Source organism: Hippopotamus amphibius, chromosome 12, assembly GCF_030028045.1.
Source record: "Hippopotamus amphibius kiboko isolate mHipAmp2 chromosome 12, mHipAmp2.hap2, whole genome shotgun sequence".
NCBI lineage: Eukaryota > Metazoa > Chordata > Mammalia > Artiodactyla > Hippopotamidae > Hippopotamus > Hippopotamus amphibius.
Window position 1 is genome coordinate 1674511 of NC_080197.1, and position 19134 is coordinate 1693644.

At 52.7% G+C, this 19134-nt stretch overlaps 1 protein-coding gene across 1 annotated transcript in view; it reads left to right on the plus strand.

Moving 5' to 3' along the window:
• TAF4 (TATA-box binding protein associated factor 4) overlaps positions 1-19134 on the plus strand; it is a 70249-nt gene that overhangs the window by 25059 nt on the left and 26056 nt on the right. Inside the window, exons 2-3 of the mRNA XM_057702811.1 lie at positions 16565-16731; positions 17918-18037. Coding sequence (XP_057558794.1) covers positions 16565-16731; positions 17918-18037 — 287 coding nt within the window. The remainder of the gene's footprint in view (positions 1-16564; positions 16732-17917; positions 18038-19134) is intronic.

Below are 19134 nucleotides of genomic sequence, written 5' to 3' on the forward strand. Positions count from 1 at the left end.
AAAGAGCAAGTTTTCAATTTTAATGAAGCCCAGCTTATCAATTTCTTTCGTCTTTCACATTATGTCTTATCAAAGAAATTTTTGCTTGACCTAGGACACAAGGATTTTCTCCCATGTATTCTTATAGGGTTTTTATGATTTTAGCTTTTACTCGATCCAATTCACGTTCATTTTGGGATAGTTGTAAGGTAGGGGGTTGAGATTAGTTTTTTCCCCAGAGAATATCCAGTTATACCAGTCCTATTTGATGAAAAGATCTTCCTTTGTCTGTTGACTTATCCTGTCACTTTTATTGAAAATCAGTTGACCATGTGTGTGGCTTGTGTTCTGTCCCGTTTATTTACCTGAGCAGTATAGCAGTGCTTGACTAGTGCAGCTCCATCATAGTACATCTTGAACTCAGGTAGTTGGAATCCTCTGACTGCTGTTTTTCAAAAATGTTTGGGGCTACTTGGGTCTTTTGCATTTCCACATACATTTTAGAATCAGCTTGTTAGTTTCCACAAAAAAGTCTTCTGATATCTTGCCTGGGATTGTATTGAATCTGAAAACCAGATTTATGATAATTGACATCTTAGAAACATTGTTGGGACTTCCCTGGTGGTTCAGTAGTTAAGACTTGGCCTCCCAATGCAGGGGCTGTGGGTTCAATCCCTGGCTGGGGAGCTAAGATCTCACATGCCTCATGGCCAAAAAAACAGAAAAAACCCCATAAAACAGAAGCTGTATTGTAACAAATTTAAAAATGGTCCACATTAAAGAAAAATAAAATCTTTAAACAAAACAAAAACATTGGGTTCTGATCTATGAACATGGTATGCCTTTCCATTTATTTAGGTCTTTCAACATTTCTCTCAGAGTTGTTTTATAGTTTTCAGTGTTTATGTCTTTAACATATTTTGTTAAACAAACATATCTTTACGTATTCATATTTTTATGCTATATAAGTGATACTTTAAAAAAATTGCAATTTCCAGTTATTTGTTACTAGTATTTAGAAATACAGGGCTTCCTAGGTGGCACAGTGGTTAAGAATCCGCCTGGCAATGCAGGGGACATGGGCTCGATCCTTGCTCGAGGAAGATCCCACATGCCGTGGAGCAACTAAGCCCGTGTGCCACAGCTATTGAATCTGTGCTTTAGAGCCTGTGAGCCACAACTATTGAGCCCATGTGCCACAACTACTGAAGCCCACATGCCTAGAACCCGTGCTCTGCAACAAGAGAAGCCACGGCAATGAGGAGTCCGCACACCACAATGAAGAGTAGCCCCCCACTCACGGCAACTAGAGGAAGCCTGCACACAGCAAAAAAAAAAAACCCAACATGGCCAATGAAATAAATAAATAAATAAATACATTTATTAAAAACAAAAAGAAATACAGTCACTTTTTAAGTGTTGACTTTATATCCTGTGACTGCGCCTATCTCATATATTAGTTCTTCTAGCAATTTTGTAGCTTTCTTAGAACTTCCTACAAAGACAGCCGTATTGTCTGCAACAGAGAGAGGCTTCCTTCTTCCTTTCTGATGTGCACACCTTTGTTTTTTTCTCGCTATATTGCATCAGCTGGGACCTCTAGTATAATGCTGAATAGAAGCAGTAGGAAGGGACATTTTTGCCTTGTTTCTGATTTGGGGGGGATTGTATTCAGACTTTTTTCCGTTAAATGTATGATATTAGCTGTAGGATTTTCATAGATGTCCTTTACTGGGTTGAGGGATTCCCTTCTATTCCTAGTTTGGTGAGAAGTTTTGAATGGATGTTTAAGTTGTCAAATGCCTTTCTTCACGTATTGAGATGCTCTCGTGGATTTCCTTTTTTTAGTCTGTTAGTACGGTGTTACATGGATTTGATTTTGAATATTAAGTCACGGTGCATTCCTAGGATAAACCCCACTTGGCCGTGACGTCGCACCGTTTCATATACTGTTATATTTGACTTGCTGAAGCTTTTGTGTGAGTGTGTTGGTGGTGTCTTCTTGCAGTATTGCTGTCTGGCTTTGGTTCTTGGTGGTGCTGGTCACAGCAGTTTACCTGCCTGCACGCAGAGCTCTGCCTGTCTACACCCCTGACAGCACTTGGTATTGTCAGACTTTTCAGTTCTTCAAACCTAGTGTGTGTGAAATGCTGTCACAGTATTGTTTTAGTTTTCATTTCCTTTTCCTTCAATATTGAGGAAGTTGACCTCATTTTGTGCACTTACTGCTGTTTGTGGGTATCCTGTGAAATGTCTGTTCATGTCTTTTTGCCCAGTTTTCTTTTGAATTTCCTTGTTAATTTTTAGGAATTCTGTCTATATTCTGCTTACAATTCCTTTATAGATCACGGCTTTGACTGGTGTCTTCTTTCAGTTTATGGCCAGTCTTTTCACTTTCTTTATGGTATCTTCTGATGAATAGGAGTTCTTGATTTTAATGTAGTGGAATCTGTCATTTTCTTTATGGCAAGTACCTTTTTCCATCATATTTAAGAAGCTCTTTCTAACCCCAGGGTCATAGGAATGGTCTCCTATATTTTCTTCTAAAAGTTTAGTGTTTGCTTCCGCTTCTCTGTCTTTGATCCTCCTGGAGTCAGACATGCGTATGGTGTGTTAGAGCTCCGTTTGCAGTTTTCTTCCATTTGGATAAACAGTTGTGCTGGCACTGTTTATTTGAACGACCCTCCTTGTCTCACTGATCTGCATGTCCCTTCTGTACTGTTTCAAGTTTCATTTTAGGTAGGGGTCTGTTTCTGCGCTGGCAGTAGTTTTCTCTTGGTTTATTTGTCTTTTCATCAGTCCCATCATGTCCATAAATAGTGTAGCTTCGTGCTGACTCTTGGTGTCTGCTGGGGCCAGTATCCCACTGGGTTCCTCCTGAGAATTGTCTGTACTAGTCTTAGTATTTTGATCTTATAAATTTTTGAGTCAACTCTTTGAGGCCCAGGTTATTTTGATCAGATCTGTGGGTCGCTTTGGGGAGGATTACCACCCACGATACAGTGCTTATGTATTCATGAATACGGCCTCTCACTCTGCTTAGATCTTCTGTAGTATCTTTCAGTCGAGCTTTATACATTTTTTCCCATACAGGTCTTGCACATATTTTGTTAGATTCATTCTAAGTTTATTCCTGTTATTGTAAATAGCAGTTTTTTAAAATTGCATTTTCTAATTCTTTGTTGATGAAATGTTGAATTGTAGTTGAATTTTGGATGTTGATTTTAAATCTAGCGATGTTATCAGGCACTTTTGTTTAAAAATGTAGGTGCATGTTTTTTTGGGGGCGGGGTGTTAAATGTAGAGAATCCTATGTAGTTAATGACAGTTTTATTTCATTCCAGTCCTCCTGTTCCCACTTCTCAACCTGCCCTCTGGTTTAGGGGGCTTGCTGGGATCTCTGGTATGGTTTTGGGTAGAAGGGCTGCAGACTGGCACCCTTGAATTGTTTCTGGTATCAAAGGAAAGGCTTTTAATGATTTACCATTGGAGACAGGAGCTTGTAGATTCATTTCATCAAGTTAAGGAAGTTCCTTGCCCTTCCTCATTTTCTTTTCTTGTTTTCTTAGTAAATTTATTTATTTATTGGTTGCTTTGGGTCTTGTTGCTGCACACGGGCTTTCTTTCTCTAGTTGTGGTGAGCGGGGGCTGCTCTTCATTGTGGTGTGCGGGCTGCTCATTGTGGTGGCTTCTCTTGTTGCAGAGCACGGGCTCTAGGTGTGAGGGATTCAGTAGTTGCAGCACATGGGGTCAATAGTTGTGGCTTACGGGCTTTGTTGCGCCGCGGCATGTGGGATCTTCCTGGGGCAGGAATCAAACCCATGTCCCCTACATTGGCAGGCAGACTCTTAACCACTGCACCACCAGGGACGTCCCCAAGCATTCCTCATTCTCTAAAGGTGTTTGCTTTTCTTGGCGGAGGACACATTTTTTACTCCAGTGGATTTTGAGTTTATCAAACGCCTGCTCTGCTGCTGTGGGATTCCTTCAGTTATTTAAAACCCAGCAGTGTTGCTGGTCAGCTCCTCCCCATCCTGGTCCTCTGGCCTCTCCGGCCACCCTAGGCTCCCTGGAGAGCGCTGAAGCCAGCAGCTGGGCACCGCGACCGGGGCTGGGCCCACACCCCTCCTGCCTGGTGGCTGCGGGGTCTTGGATCTCAGCCCTGGGGTCCCCTGGGCTCGCTCCTCAGCGTGTCCCTCAGGTGGTCTTGCCTGCCTTGCTGGGGCGTGGGGCTCTCTCCCTTGCCCCTCGGGAACGCTGGCCCCCGCCCCTCCTTCCTGGGTCGTTCTGGTGTTGCTTCCTCCGGGAAGCCAGTCAGGCCCTCAGACGGGAGCAAGAACGTGCCCTGGTTGTGCAGCGCGCTGGGCGCCTCCCCTTCATGGCCCTGGCTGTGGTGCTGACCGGTCGCTCGATTCCCGGGCGTGTGGATGGGGGTGGTGGGCTGCTGGCTAGGGCCTGCCTTCCCCACCTGGCAGGAGGCCCCCAGCTGGTGTGTGAGTCTGGGTTTTGTCGGGCCCTGCACAGCCTGCCACGTCGTAGGTCCTCAGTGAGGGCTGGCCAGCTGGCTGGCCCCCTTAGGAGACGAATGAATGTAGTTAAGTCCCTTGGTTTGCTTCTTCTTCTTGGGTGTTGTGACACGTGAGGCGGCCAGGTAGCTGAAGTTTGCTGTAAATCCTGTGACGTGTGTATGGTCTGCCACCTGACCTTAGTTCCCTGGAAACTGTGTGTGGGGTTTGCACTGTTCATATGTGTTCCCAACAAGCACACACCCACGTGGAGTTCCGCTGGCTGCCGCGGACGCACGCCCTGCGAGGGCAGGTCTGTCTGGGACCATGGGCCACATTTCCCGCCTTTGGCTCTCAGATCAGCCCCTCTGCTCTGGCCTCTTTGGCTAAAGGCCTATTTACTAAATGGTTGAACACGTGAGAGGGTCGAGAAGTTTGTCTCAGTCTGGACAGACCTGTGGAGTTTGGGTAAGAGAGGCTGGTACTGGCCCACCTGTGGAATCAGAGCTTGCGGAGTTGAATGCCCTGCGGGTGACTCTGAAGGGAGGGTTCTTTTCCCTTTGCTTACTGATCTTGAGAAGGGCCTGGAATGTTCCTCCAGAGCATCCTGTGTATTCTCCACCTGTCCTGTTTCCGGAGCTGCTCTTGACACGCGCACAGGCTTGCCGAGGGAGGTGGGTGCTTCAGGCCCCTGTCTCTTGGCTGCGTCCTGTAGGTTTTAGTAGGAGCATCTACTTGTTCTCCTTTTGTTTATTTACACACGTTCTTACCCTGGAAAGAGCCTAAGGTGAATAATAAAAATAATAGAAGATAAAGTTAAGAGAAAGTCAGGGGAAAGAGAAGATAAAGGGAAGATAGGATGAAATGGGTTGAGTGGGGAAGTACCCCCTCGGGGCTCTGTCAGTTGCTGTGTGTGTGTGGGGAGGCCAGGGGCACGGATTGGCTTCTGCAGTCAAAGCAAAAGGAGCAAAGCACTGTTGGAACGGAGTTCAGAATCTGCCGATGAGAGAATGCAATAACATTGTGCCTGGATGCATGGTCTCCGTTAGTGCGGAATGTTTAGAGCTTTGGACGCAGGCACACAGTGAAATGCGCTCAGGCTTCCTGCCAGGAGCTCAGGAGGGCTGAGGGCGGGCTCACCCAGGCGGGCTCACCCAGGCCCGCGGGGCACGGATGTCTTCACAGGGCTGCCCTGGCAGCTGATTCGCAGGCTCTGGGCACCGGCTCTGGTGCTGGGAGGGTGGGGTTTGGATACCCCGAAACCTCACTCGGCCACCTCGGCTGTGGGTCCAGGGCCCCCAAAGGGGGAACATGGGGAAGCCTCTGAGGCCCATGGATTTCAGGGATTTTGAAAATGTCAGGGACTGAGAGCCCACTGTTGGCTGATTAAAGTGAGGACGGAAGAGATGGCAGAGGTGGGTTCCGGGCTGGAAGCGTCCTGCCCGGAGGCGTTCCACCAGGTGCCGGGAGAGACCTGCAGGCTCACGCAGTCATTCCACGTTCGCCGCACATGTACAAGCAGGGGTGAGGGCGTTTGGCCAGATGCGCTTAGTTAGGCAGATGCACGGACACCGGAAAGTAAAGGGCTGCGCATCTCTCGTCAGGGGTGAGGCCTGTGTCAGTGGTGAGGTTGGAGGAGGGAGACCGTCCCTCCATCGTGCTGTGTTGTCAGGGGCTCCAGACGCGTCCTTTTGGGGGAACGTGGTTTTCCCTCTACCACCCAGAAAGGGCGTGAGATGACAAGGCACTTGAAGCCCCAGAGGCCTGCACTCACGAGGCCCCAGCTGCCGGGACACAGGAGGCAGGATGGAGTGTCTGAGACGGGGGTGGGACAGCACGTGGGCCACGGAGCAGCACTGGCAGCCGAGCCGCACGGGGGGCACCCTTGGTGGTGGACCTTGGGGAAGAGGGAGGTGGAGGCAACCCCAAGGCTGAGGGGACCCCGGGGCCTATGGGGTGTGACCCCCTCCCCGCCACAGCCCATCACCCCAGCACTTCTTGGTGCTGCTTTTCTTTTTGTGGTTTCATTTAAGTGGCAGAGTGATCCTGGAGCTGACGTAAAGAACTGTGAACACGTGTCTCCTCCTGAGAGGTCAGCACCCTTAGGTGTATCTTCTTTCCTCGTTTGTTTCTTGGCTGCGCTGCGCAGCACGTGGGGTCTTAGTTTCCCGACCAGGGATCCAGCCTGTGCCCCCTGCAGTGGAAGCGCAGAGTCTTACCTGCTGGACCGCCAGGGAAGGCCCCCCTGGGGTGTATCTTGACTGTGGTTTTTCGTCTCTCAAGTACATATCTGTGCACACGTGAGCTTTACATGAGCCAGCCACGTGTGTCGTTCTGCCGTTGTCTTATGTCACACGTCAAGAGTGCGTGTCCCTGCCAGCACCCGGGTGGACTGCGTGTGGGCATGTGTGAGTACAGCAGAGACGCGGCCACTTGGCCCCTGGAGGCGAGTGTCCCGCCACACAGGGATCTGGAACTGCGCGCGCCGGGCCTGGGAGACCCTCGTGGGGACGTTGTGTGCGCCCTGTGCCTGCCCGCGCCGGGGCTGGGGGGGTGATGCAGGGTGCAGCTCGTCGCCTGAAACCTGCCTCTGCTTGCTCATCAGTGAGGCTCAGCATCTGCTCTTTGGCCCTCTGTGTTGCTCTTGGGAACTGTTTGATAGACATTTTTATGGTCAGTTTTTACAGTAGATAAGACAGTTGCGGTTACCGGCAACTTAGTCAAGTTTGGAGCAAAATTTTGTTTTCAGAAATTATACTCTAGGCAGGTGCATTACAGAATTCCAGCCCATATGCACATGCTTGATGTGGGAAAGACCCCCGCCTCCCACCCCGTCCTGTGGGGACAGCTCTGCGGGGCGCATGCCTGTGCGCATGCGTCTGCACAGTAGTAAGGTTCTTTTTTTGTTTTTAATAAAATTGAACTGTTTATTGAAATCAGAATAGTGTAAATACGGGAGTGATAGGAGCATGTCATATTTATCTTCTCAATTACACCACCATCCGTGTTCTTGTCCACCCCGCCTCAGCCACTTAATTGCCATGACTGTACCTGCATTCTGTACTCTTTCCATAATTCGGTACCTAAAATGTCATTCTCTGAGCATCATCTTTTATCTTTCCTGATCACTCCCTCTAAGACTCAAAACAAGTTTTCCACACCTTTCAGGTCTCCAGCATATGGCCTTCCTGTCTTCTGACTGTGCGAGGGCCTGTGCACGAGACTGCCCTCTTCTCGCGGTTGCTTCTTGGTCCATCAAGTAGTTACCTCTTTGCATGGAGCCGTCAGTTCACTTGTTCCTCTCCTCCTCATCTGACTTCGTTTGAGAAAACCTAAAGCACAGGTGGAATCAACTCTTCCCCTATTGAAGAGCTGAGCAGCTGCACCCGAGCTGCTGAACACGTTCCGAATTTAGTTTACATTCCATTCTTGTAGGTAATTATTGAACAGCTCTCTCTCTCCTCCCTGTTCCTGACTTGCAGATGATGACCTTGCTTGTGTGTTTGGTCGTGAGGTTCCTAAACACTGCGTCAGAGGAGCTCCAGGGCACGCCTTGCCTCACTTAAAACCATTGCTCAGTTTCACCCGGAAGCTGAAAGTCACTGTGTGGAGTGAAGGGAAGTAAAAGTAACGTGTGGGGTCCTGAGTCTCCGCCGTGCTCTGCCTCGACCCACGGAGGGTGTTTGTGTGGGGGATGCTTTGCGGGGGGTGGGAAACCTGACCAGGAGGCAGGAGGAGGCGAGAGGGGTCTGCCTGCCGGGGTAGGGGTGGGTGGGTGGTGGTGGCTGCTTTGATCAGACGTTTCAGGTGTCTTTCCAAGCCTTTCCCTTTGAAAGCCCTGACCATGCAGGCAAACACTTCTTTATATGCGCAGCAGCGGGGGTGACAGCAGCCACTTGCTCTGTGTTTCAGGGCTGTTGCCCTTACCTTGCTTGGTCTTGTTTGCAGCTGGCCTGAGGGGTGTGGTTTGAAACAATTTTCTCTTCTCTGGACGTCAGATAAAAGGAGTTAGGCTATGGACGGGTTTTGGTGCTTCTGCATTAAGTCGGCCGTGCGCACAGCCCCCAGGCGAGAGCAGACGGCCCCACGTGGAGCCAGGGCAGAAAAGGGCTGCAGGTGCAGATTCTAGGAAGAAGGCGGAATGCATGCTGGGGGCGGGGGGTGGGGTGGGGGGTGTTTATCAGGCATTATTAAATGACTGGAAAGCCATTTTAACGTTTTAGGGCTGTCTTCAGTCACGTGTCTGCTCGCACCATGAGCAGATCCAAGTTAGTATTAGACTTTTATGTAAAAAGCTGTGCTCTACAGTTTGGGGACATAACATCTGTGGCATCAGTGCCCTTTTCTGCATCTGTTGGGTTGGAAGGACTTGAAACTTGGGCCTGAGGATGTGCTGACTGGCACACAGGCCGTTCTCCTGGCCCGCCCGGCTCCTCACTCCTCTCCTGGGCCCTGGCCCGCGCCCTGCTCTCTGGCCCTCCTGGTGCCGCTGTGTGCGCTGTCCGTGGTGGTCTGGCCGGCTCCACACGCACTTCACCTTGATGTGGCTGTGCCCCACAGAGCGCTCTTCTCCCTTCTGTCCAGCCCCCAGGTCAGCCCCTGGCCACTGTAGGTCATCTGGTTTCTGCCCCTGGACTTACTGGACCGTCTGTGCGTGGAGGCCGGGGTGCGTGCACGGGGACTGTGGGTGCTGGGTGCCGCAGGCAGATATCAGTGTTCCTGCTACCGCAGGCTTGGACCTGAGCTCCTGTGCAGATAGGGTTATAGGATCGCACCTGTTTACCTTGCCCTCCCCTCCCCTCTTCCCTCCCTCAACCAAGCTCATGTCCGCTGTGGCTGCATCTCTACGTGGCAAAGCATTTCCCACCTCCAGTTTTTGTTGTGAAAAATTTAAAACTTACAGAAAAGACTAATACAGTGAAGACCTGTGTACTCTCCCTCTAGATTTACCTGTTCCTGACAGTTTTATCAAAGGGATTTAAGCTCTTGCTGACATGGGGGTGCAAGGCTGTGCCTTTGGTGCGTATTGTTGGACTCGTTAGGTGAAGCAGGTGACGTGCAGTCACCGTGGGGAGGGATGTCTGTGGGTGGACGTTGGCAGCTTTAGGTTACAGTCTGTAAGAGGGGTCGGCTCCCAGCGTGCACTGGCTCAATAGAGCCCACAGGCCGTGTGTTACATGTAAACACATCCACACAGCAGCCATTTCTTAATCTTATCAAAGTATGTTAATCATTTAAAGTTAACTTGTACTTAAAGAGAATTTAAGGAGGTGACATTTGCGGGGTGTATGGGGGCCCAAAGCGGCCCTGGTGAGACGAGGGCTGGAACCCCTGTGGTTCTGTCCCCCGTCAGTTGCTCTGAGCTTCCACTTAGCAGATGCGGGAGGCCAGAGCAGGCCCTGTGCTGGAGTCCAGGGTGCTGGGTCCAGCCCTTCAGGGGGCCCCAACTGCAGGAGCAGGGCACATGGAACCCAAGACTGTGAGGAGGGGTCTGCGATGACTGGGGGTTTAGGAGGCAGCCGGGAAGGAGGATGGTTCCGGTGGAGGCTGTGTGCGCGTGCGCAGCAGGGTCTATATTCTCCCGATTCGCGTAGCTTTCTAATACATCTTTGAAGCAGGTAGTGTTGGTCCTCTGACTGTGTTCTTTTTTGTAGTTTTTTGGTCGCCCTAGGACCTTTGCATTTCCATGTGAATTTAGAACTGGCTTGTCTGTCTCCGCACATGAGGCTGCGGGGCTTTGATGGCTTGATTGCGTTGCACCTGCAGGTTAGTTTGGGGAGCGCTGAGGGCTTGACAGTTCTGAGTTTCCTGACCCGTGAACGAGGGATGGTCAATCCCTTCGTGTATTTAGGTCTTCCTTAATTTCCCTTAGCAGTGTTTTGTAGTCTTCAATGTACGAATTAAAGTGTGCGATTTTACAGCGATATTTGAGGGGTGCAGGTTGCTGCAGATGCTGGACCTTGAATTGGGTCAGAAGCTTAGCCTTTAGCTAAATATTCAGAAGTGCAGGATCGCCAGTGCTCTCAGCAGCTTGGCAGCAGCGTTTCCTCCTGTGCGGCTCCTGCTCTGAGCCTCAGCGGCCCCGCAGTGACGGCGAGGAACGCTGGCTTAGGGGGAACCCGGTCTCAGAAGCAATGTGCCCTGTGCGCCTGCCGCTGCAACACAGGGGCCCCCTGAAGAGGTAAGACCAGCCTTAGAGGGGAACAGAGCGCCAGGTGCAGGTCGACTTCTTCACACCTGAGCGCGTGTCTCACTTGCTGGCGGGTCCTGCACCACATCTGGGGCACTTCAGGGCCAAGGGTGAGCGTTTTGGGGAGCGATGGTGAGAATCACGTGGTGTCCTGGGCCAGGTGGGTGCCGTGTCCCCAGAGTGTGGGGAGGTCGAGGCGCTGACTGGCTGCTCTTAAAGGCCAGCGTCCGGGGCCGGGTCCCCCACGTGAACTGGCCGTGAGCCGGCCTCCCTCGTGGGCGGCACCAGGGCAGCACACAGCTTGGTGTGGTTGCTGTGCTCTGCCCTCCGTGCGTAGGGTTTGTGAGGTTGAGGCCAGGACGTGGGAGCCCCTCTCACACACGTGTTAACCCCCCCTCCAGCCTTCCTGGAGTCACAGCTCTGCGGGTTTAAGCACTTTCTTTTAGGTGATTTGAAAGGCAAACAGCCACAAGTGTGAAAGGAACACTGAGGCTGTAATTTAAATCAGTGACTGTGTTGGCGTCTTGCCGAGTCTGCTTCTGTTGGAGTAGTTGGGAGACCCCGTCCCATGGGGACCTGTTGGAGGGGTGCCCCGGCCAGGGGTGGGGGGGGGGTGGTGTGGCAGGAGGGCCACCGTCACACGCTGGCCGGTGGCTGTTCTCCTGGGCTGTTGGGTCTCAGGGATGCTCCATGAGGTCCAGGCTCCTGTTTCCGCTGCTGCGGCCGGGGGTCTGGATGGGATGGTCCTGGGATTCCCCCCCCCGCCCCCCCCCCCCCCCCCCCCACTCAGGAAAGGTGGCTCGGCTCTCAGGAATGAGTTTTCCGGCTGTGTCATGCCAGGCACGGGTTCCTCTGCTCCTGTCCCGATTCTGGCTTTTTAAAGTGTCCACGTTGGGGTTTGGGGGCCGTTTTATTTTGCACATCTTGTTGTGGAGGGTCTGCCTTTTGCATTACTGTCTCTTCAGACTCTCCGCGTGGCCCAGCAGGCGACTGTGTTAGGGACCCTCGTTGGGGGTGGGTGAGGGTGGCGAGGGGTCTGCTCCCTCTGACCTGGCTGCTGCTCCTTGCTTGTGTCAGTGTGGCCGGGGCTGTTTCCTGGGCCTGGAAGCCCCCGAGCCGAGGTGGAAGGACACGCGTGTGTCACGGCTGCAGCCCCCCGAAGGCTGTGCTGAAGAACATTTCCCCAGAAGTGTTGTCTTCCAGGTGGAGGTTCCCAGGCGCGGCGGAAAATGCCTGTTTAATTTGTAGTGTAGCTCTGGCTGACCTACATTTTGGTTAAAAATACAGTGAAAAATGTTGGTATGAAAGGGATCAGAAAAACTGTCACATTGGGTGAGAACACGCGAGTTGATCTTGAACTCTGGTGCTTGAGGGAGGGTGGGATTCATTCAGTCCTTGGGGCCGTTGGCTGTGCTCTGGCCTCGCTGGGGGACCTGGCCCCACCCCCACAGAGCTCACGCTGCCCTGCGGCCGCGTGGGCGCCCGGCCCTCCAGGCAGGCCGTGTCATGTCTGTCTGAGGAGTGAGCACGCGGGGGCTGGGTCATGACCAAGCAGCGTGGCCTTGACACGGTTGGAGTGGGTTTACGCTGCACGATGTAGTGTCGAAAACCTGAGCTCTCACAGTAACAAAAAATAGAAAATCGCCTGTCTTCATCAATAAAGAAATTATAAGTACATTTTGGATGAAGTATCATGTAACCCCTGAAAATTATGGTTTTGAAAAGAAAATACCAAGCTGAATATCAACAAAATTATCCCAATTTTCTTTACGGTTATCAAAACACACATGCTATACATGTGCATATAGGACAGAGAGTGGAAAGAAATACACAGTCTAGTAGCCAAAGGAGGTAGGGTTTCAAGAGATTTCCGCCCTCCGTGTGCGTCTCTGCGTCCCTCGGCTCTTCTCTCACGACGGCTTATCTCTGTACAAGAAAGATGTTAGAATTATTTAGAAAGAAAACCCGAGTATCTTTCTGGCTCCTGAGCGCGCCGTGTCGTGATGGTCGCTCATGCCCGCGGGCTGGTGTGGGCTCCAGAGCGTCCTGAGCGCAGGGGTGAGGGGTGCAGGCGGGGGCCTGGCCTTGCCTGCTCTGCAGGGCCCGGTGAAATGGAAGTTGTGTTCCGCGCGACAGGTCTGACTTCCTCCCCGATGTAGGGGCGGGATGAACATGGCTCACGCATATGGCCCTCCTCTGGGTCACTGTTAAAGCCAAACTGCCTGGGTGTTTGGGGGAGGGGGTCCTGGGGGGCAGCGCCGTGCTGCGTGGGTGGCCGCCTCGGGGCTCCCGGGAAGTCGCTGCCCTGCGGGCCTCGGGGGCCCCGTCCGTGAGGCCCTTGCTTCCCTGAGCCGCTCCCAGAGCTGGCCTCGCACAGGCAGAGGCGTGGCGGCAGGCGGCCTCCTGGCGCCGGTGCGGCCGGGTGAGGCCCGGCTGGTGGGTGTCCCAGGCCGGGGTGCTGCCTGTTGAGAACGCAGGGCATTGCTCTTCCGTGACCTTTTATCTAAAATCCATTCAAGTGACATTTTGAGGCAGAGTTGTGTTTCTTTGCCTTTGAAGGGATGCTGCGTGTTGTCTGGCTGACGTGAGGGTCATAACCAGAGTTTACAAGGTCCGGAGCATGGGTAGTGGCGTCACCACGGGGCGTCTGCGGCGGGGCCGGCGTTCAGATTCTCCCCGGGCGTGGCACGCACGTCTGACTCCACGTTAGGCAGAATCCGTGACTGCACGTGGTGCCCAGGGAAGGTGACACGTGTCTCTGCCACTCGTGTCCGTGGAGCTGCTGGCCTGGCCGGGGCAGCCACGTGGCCCTCATGCTCGAGGCAGCCGTCCCGCTTCTCGCTCTCCCGCGTCTACACGCACTCGAGACGTTTTCAGTGCAGCAGAGAGGCCCCATCATTGCAAGGGCCCCACGGTCACTTCTTGGCGGGACTTTGCTTCTGTGTCCAGCTTTCGCTCTCACCGGAGGCACATCGCATGGCCCCAGTGTCCACTGCCTTAGACTTTTGTGTCCAGAAGTCCACTGTCACTTCATTGCCATATTAATTCTGTTGCTTTTCATTCATATTGTTTAAATATGCCTTTGTGTTCCTGCAGACATGATTTTTTTAAGCAAATAAACATTGGATAATCAAAGTGTAGACATCAGCTGCCCCGTCAGCGAGTTTGAGATTGGGGCATCCAGCTGTGGGGACCAGGGGCCTGCTCGTGGCCTGCTCGTGGCCCGCTCCCTAGAATTCCTGCGAGGATGGAGCGGGGGTCTCTGGGCGGGTGTCTGAGTGAGCTGGTGACGGAATGGCTGGGTGGGCACCGAGACCCCTCTTGTGGGGCTCCAGCACGAGCATGGGCCAGGGCGGGTGGCTGTGCAGCCCCCTACCCCTGCTGATGGCCCAGCCCCGACTCCTGTGGCCCCTGGAGCTGCCCCTGGCCCACCAAGCCTGTCCTGAGCATGGTGCAAGCCTCTTAGGGCATGGACATCAGTTCTGGCCATCATCCTTCCAGGCCTTTCTCTCCTCAGTGCTTGAACAAGCTCCCAGGTTTTGGAGATTTCAAAAGAGTGAATTATTAGCAGCAGCTGGTGTTTTTTTTCTTGCTTGTTTTTTAAAATTTTTAAAATTAAAAAATTTTTAGCATGGCTTATTTTATTTTTCAGCTTTATTTTAAAATTTATTTTTATTTTTTATTTTCTAATGCTGTGTAGCTGATTCACAGTGTGTTAGTTTCAGGTGTACAGCAGGGCAGTTCAGTTATACATATGCATGTGTTTGTTCTTTTTCAAATTGTTTTCCCATAGAGGTTGTCACAGAATATCGAGTGGAGTTCCCTGTGCTCTGCAATAGGACCTTGTGGGTGATCTGTTTTACACCACCCCCCCCACCACCTTTCCCCTTTGATAACCAAAAGTTTGTTTTCTAAGTCCATGAATCTGTTTCTGTTTTGTAAATAAGTTCATTTGGATCATTTTTTTAGATTCCACATATAAGTGATGTCATACGGTATTTGTCTTTCTCTGTCTGACTTACTTCACTTAGTATGATCTTCTCTAGGTTCATCCATGTTGCTGCAAATGGCATTATTTCATTCTTTTTTTACGGCTAATGTTCCATTGTAGACATGTGCCACATGTTCTTTATCCACTCATCTGTTGGTGGACATTAGGTTGCGTCATGTCCTGGCTGTTGTAAGTAGTGCTGCAGTGAACATTGGGGTGCATGTGCCTTTTCGAAGTATGGTTTTCTCCAGATATGTGCCCAGGAGTGGGATTGCTGGGTCATATAGCAATTCTGTTTTTAGTTTTTAAAGGAACCTCCATACTGTTCTCCACAGTGGCTGCACCAACTTACCTGCCCTCCAGCAGTGTGGGAGGGTTCCCTTTTCTCCACACCCTCTCCAGCATTTATTGTTTGTAGACTTTTTGATGATGGCATTCCGACTGGTGTGAGGTGGTACCTCTGTGTAGCTTTGACCTGCATTTCTCTAACAGTTAACGATGTTGAGCGTCGTTTCATGCGCCTCTTGGCCATCCGTATGTCTTCTTTGGAGAAAGATCTGTTTAGGTCTTCTGCCCATTATTTGATTGGGTTTTTTGTTTTTTTGATATTGAGCTGCATGAGCTGTTTGTATATTTTGGAGATGCATCTCTCCTAGTTGTGTCTTTTGTAAATATCTCCTCCCGTGGGTTGTCTTGTCTTGTTTATGGTTTCCTTTGCTGCAGCATGGCTTATTTTAAAAGGGATGTTTTGGAGGGAAGCTCTTGTAATGGGCATACGGGCGGTTCTTTTGGATCAAGAGCTGCAGATGTGGCCCCAGGGAAGGGCCTGTTATCTACCGATGTCATCACGGGTGTTGAGGGAGCCGGGGCCCAGCAGCTTCAGAGACTTCCCAGATTTCTGAGTCGGATCGAACGCCTGTGTGGTTCAGCAGGGAGAGCCTGATGTCACCCGTTGTGTTGCTGGCGGGAGGTTCTTGGGCCTGAGAGTGCCGTTGTCAGCTGCCCCATGCAGCAGGCTCCTTGGGCGACACCCCGGTGCTCGGTGTTGATGGTGTTTTTAGGTCTCCCCTTGCAGCTCCATCACTAATCCGTCATGGGAAATTAAGTGTGCAAGTTGTGCTACTGTTTCTAGTGGAACCTAGGATATAACTGGTTGCTGGTTTTGGAAGCCAAAATGATTGCCAAACCTGCCCGCTAAGATTTGGTTTCCAGTGATGTAGCTGAGGCCCCATGAAGTATGAGTGGTCCTCTGTGTCTCTGTGGTGGGCATTCCAGGTCGCCGTGGGCTCGGGACTGCCCTGCACCCCAGAGGAGCCCTGTTCCTGTAAGGAGAGTTTGGGGCTTCACAGGACAGCAGGCAGGGAGCCCCGGGCATGTGGGCTGTGGGGAGCGCTGTCTCCCAGGGCCCGGCCCAGCCCACGGGGATGGGGACCGGGAGGGGAGAAGAGGCCAAGCTGCCTCCTCCAGAGATGGGCAGCGGGGGGACCTGCTTCAGGGCGGGGCTCGGGGTCGGAGGCTCTGGCCATGGCCTCTCGCCAGACACCTGCTGCCTTGTGAACTTGGCTGTGCCAGGCAGCCCGTGTTGGGAGCACGTGTGGCCGAGGAGACTCATACCAGGCCCTCGGCTTCCCGGCCCCCTGACCTGCAAGCTGGCGCCGGGTGGCTGTGGGGCCGGCAGTGGCGCAAGGAGCTCTGCTGCCTGCTGATTGTTGCTGTTTGGAGCCGTGAAAAAACCCTTTTACGTCTCTGTCATGCCGTGTACCCTCTTTATTGGCAGGTGAGTTTAGAGTTCAGCGACTGTGTTTTGCAACTTCTCATTTTCCTCCTCAGAGCTGCCGGGCTCCGCTGTAGAGTCCGGGCCCTGGACTGCCTTTCCTGACGCCGGCTTTCCTCCCCCAGGTATGGTCCTTGTGCGGAGCGAGAATGGGCAGTTGCTAATGATTCCTCAGCAGGCCCTGGCCCAGATGCAGGCCCAGGCCCATGCCCAGGCCCAGCCGCAGACCACCATGGCGCCCCGCCCGGCCACGCCCACAAGTGCCCCTCCTGTGCAGATCTCCACCGTGCAGGTGAGTCGCGCTGGGCCTGCCCTGTGACTCCACCTGCCTGGGCGCCGTTCCTCCTCTGCGCCGCCTGCAGGTCCTACCGGGCCTGCTCTCCTCGGGCTGCAGGGCCGAGTTAAGGCAGTCAAGCGCCAAGAGTAGTGGAGCAGAGAGAACGCGGAGGGCGCCAGCTGCTGTCAGCAGGGAGGCGCAGGCAGCTTTACAGGACCATGTTAGACCGCGCCCCTCCCCCACAGACACTGAAGGCTTTGGGGGTTGCTGCCCCGACCCCTGCGGTGGTGGCGGGAGGGAGGACGGGTTTGGATGGGTGAAGCCCAGTGCCGGGGACTCGCCCCTCGCCCCTCGCCCCAGGGCCTGCCTCTCAGTGTGCGTTGGGTCGATGCCTTCCCATCACCGCGTCCTGCTCTGCCTGCTCGTGCCTTTCTAGCTTGTGCTGCCGCTCTGCTGTTCCGAGCTGGTTGGCTGGTTGGAGACTAATGTGGGGATTAGAAGGACCTTGAAAACTCTCTTCTCCTGTGATTTCAGCCCGTTCCTCTGGAGTTGATGCCCCTGCACTGTAGACAGAGGGTGTGCACGTGCTTGGGGACTCACGAGGGCTCTCCCCTTACTGAACATCCAAAACAGCCCAGAGAGGTTTGCGCGGTCTGTGGCGGGCTGCTCGGTAGGCAGGTGTAGGGTGTTGTAGTTCACCATCAGACCGTCAGTAGTTTTGCTTTTATAGCAGCTTCAGTGTCACCTTGCTCAGGACTTGAGCTGGCTTTCCATCCATTGTTAAGGTGTCAGTGGGACACTTGGACCCGTGTGTCCTTTACTTCCTTTTCTGCAGCACAGTGACCAGTCTTTAGGCCCAGGGAACATATGCTTCTTACTGCCTTTGCTGCTTGTTTAGTGCTTGTGACCAAGACGACAAGAAATCCACACAAGTATTGATTTCCTAGATACGTGCATTCCTTAAAGACCATGTCGGAGACTTGGTTAAAGAGTGTATTATCATTTATGTGAAGATTCGAGTCATACACTTTTACTCATTAAGGAAAGTTTAGCATTGGGGCAGCTTCGTGGAGGACGGTGACGGGACGTGGGCGCCCTTGAGTGCGTTGCTCTTCACTAAGGCCTGGATTGTTGGGGGCACTGGTGCCGGGGGTTACTCCCGCTTGTCTCTCCTTTTAGGCGACTGCTCCTTATTTTTCAGGCACCTGGGACCCCCATTATTGCACGGCAGGTGACCCCAACGACCATCATCAAGCAAGTGTCTCAGGCCCAGACGACGGTGCAGCCCAGCACCGCGCTGCAGCGCTCGCCCGGCGTCCAGGTGAGCCCACGGCGCACGGCTCAGGCCTCGCGGCTTTGGCTGCTGGGTGCTAAGTTTCAGAGTTTGGGGGGGAAGGCTCTTCTGAAGAAAGTGCTTCTTCTCTGCCAGCACAGCGGAGGTCAGAGCTCCTTCTCTTGAACGCCACGTAGAGTTTAACAGCAGCAGCACGTTTAAAAGCTTCCCCCCGTGCCGGACGTGAAGCACAATTCAAAACGGCACCTTATTAGTGCACGGTGTGGCGTCTCTGAAGTGGAGAAGATCCAGAGCGCGGAGTGTGTGTGTGTGCGCGTGCGCGTGCGTGACCTCTTCCTGCCCCGGGGAGGACGCGGCCTCACTGTGCACGTGTGTTCACGTGTGCAGTCCCCACGGCAGCCCTCCCTGGTGGGCGCGGGCGGCGTGAGGGGATCTGGGTGGCCTCCTGGCACCGCAGCCTCTGCCGGCGCTCTCTCCACTCTCCCTGCTCTTGTCCTTTTGGCATCTGCGTCCGTGACGGTGCTTTCGCCACAGCTGGAGGAGCAGTTGGGCCCCAAGTAACTGAGCTCAGCGGTCTCCTCCCGCGACAGGAGCGGCCCAGGCAGGCACGGGTCTTCTGGCCCAAGTTCAGTCTGACGGACGCGTCTGAACTTCAGTTATACTGAAAGGAGCCTTTTCTGAGAAGGAGGTGAAGCTCATGGTCAGCTTTTGCCTCAGATTTAGTGGAAAAGAAGTTTATCAAAATAGGTTCCCACAGTCCCCAAATCATCCAGGTGAAATATGCATTCATCGGACCAGTAGAAGCAAGTGTGAAGAATGCATTTGGGTGTAAAGGAACCCCCCAGGAACCGGAAGTGCCTGGCTGTTTCTGGATGTCCAGAGCAGCTCCGCTCTCCCCCGCTTTGCTGCACAGAAACGCTGTTGGTCGCTTTTTTTACTTTTCTCATGGAAGTTTTTTATTTGCCATTTTGTAGTTACAAAAGTAACACATGCTTAATGTTACAAGTAAAAGGATACACAGATGATAAAGAAAAAGCCCATCCTCTCTTCCAGCTGCCAGTGTCCACAGCCTGGGGGTGCAGACAGCCGCCGCCGTATTGGCAGTGCTGTCAGATCCCCTCGCT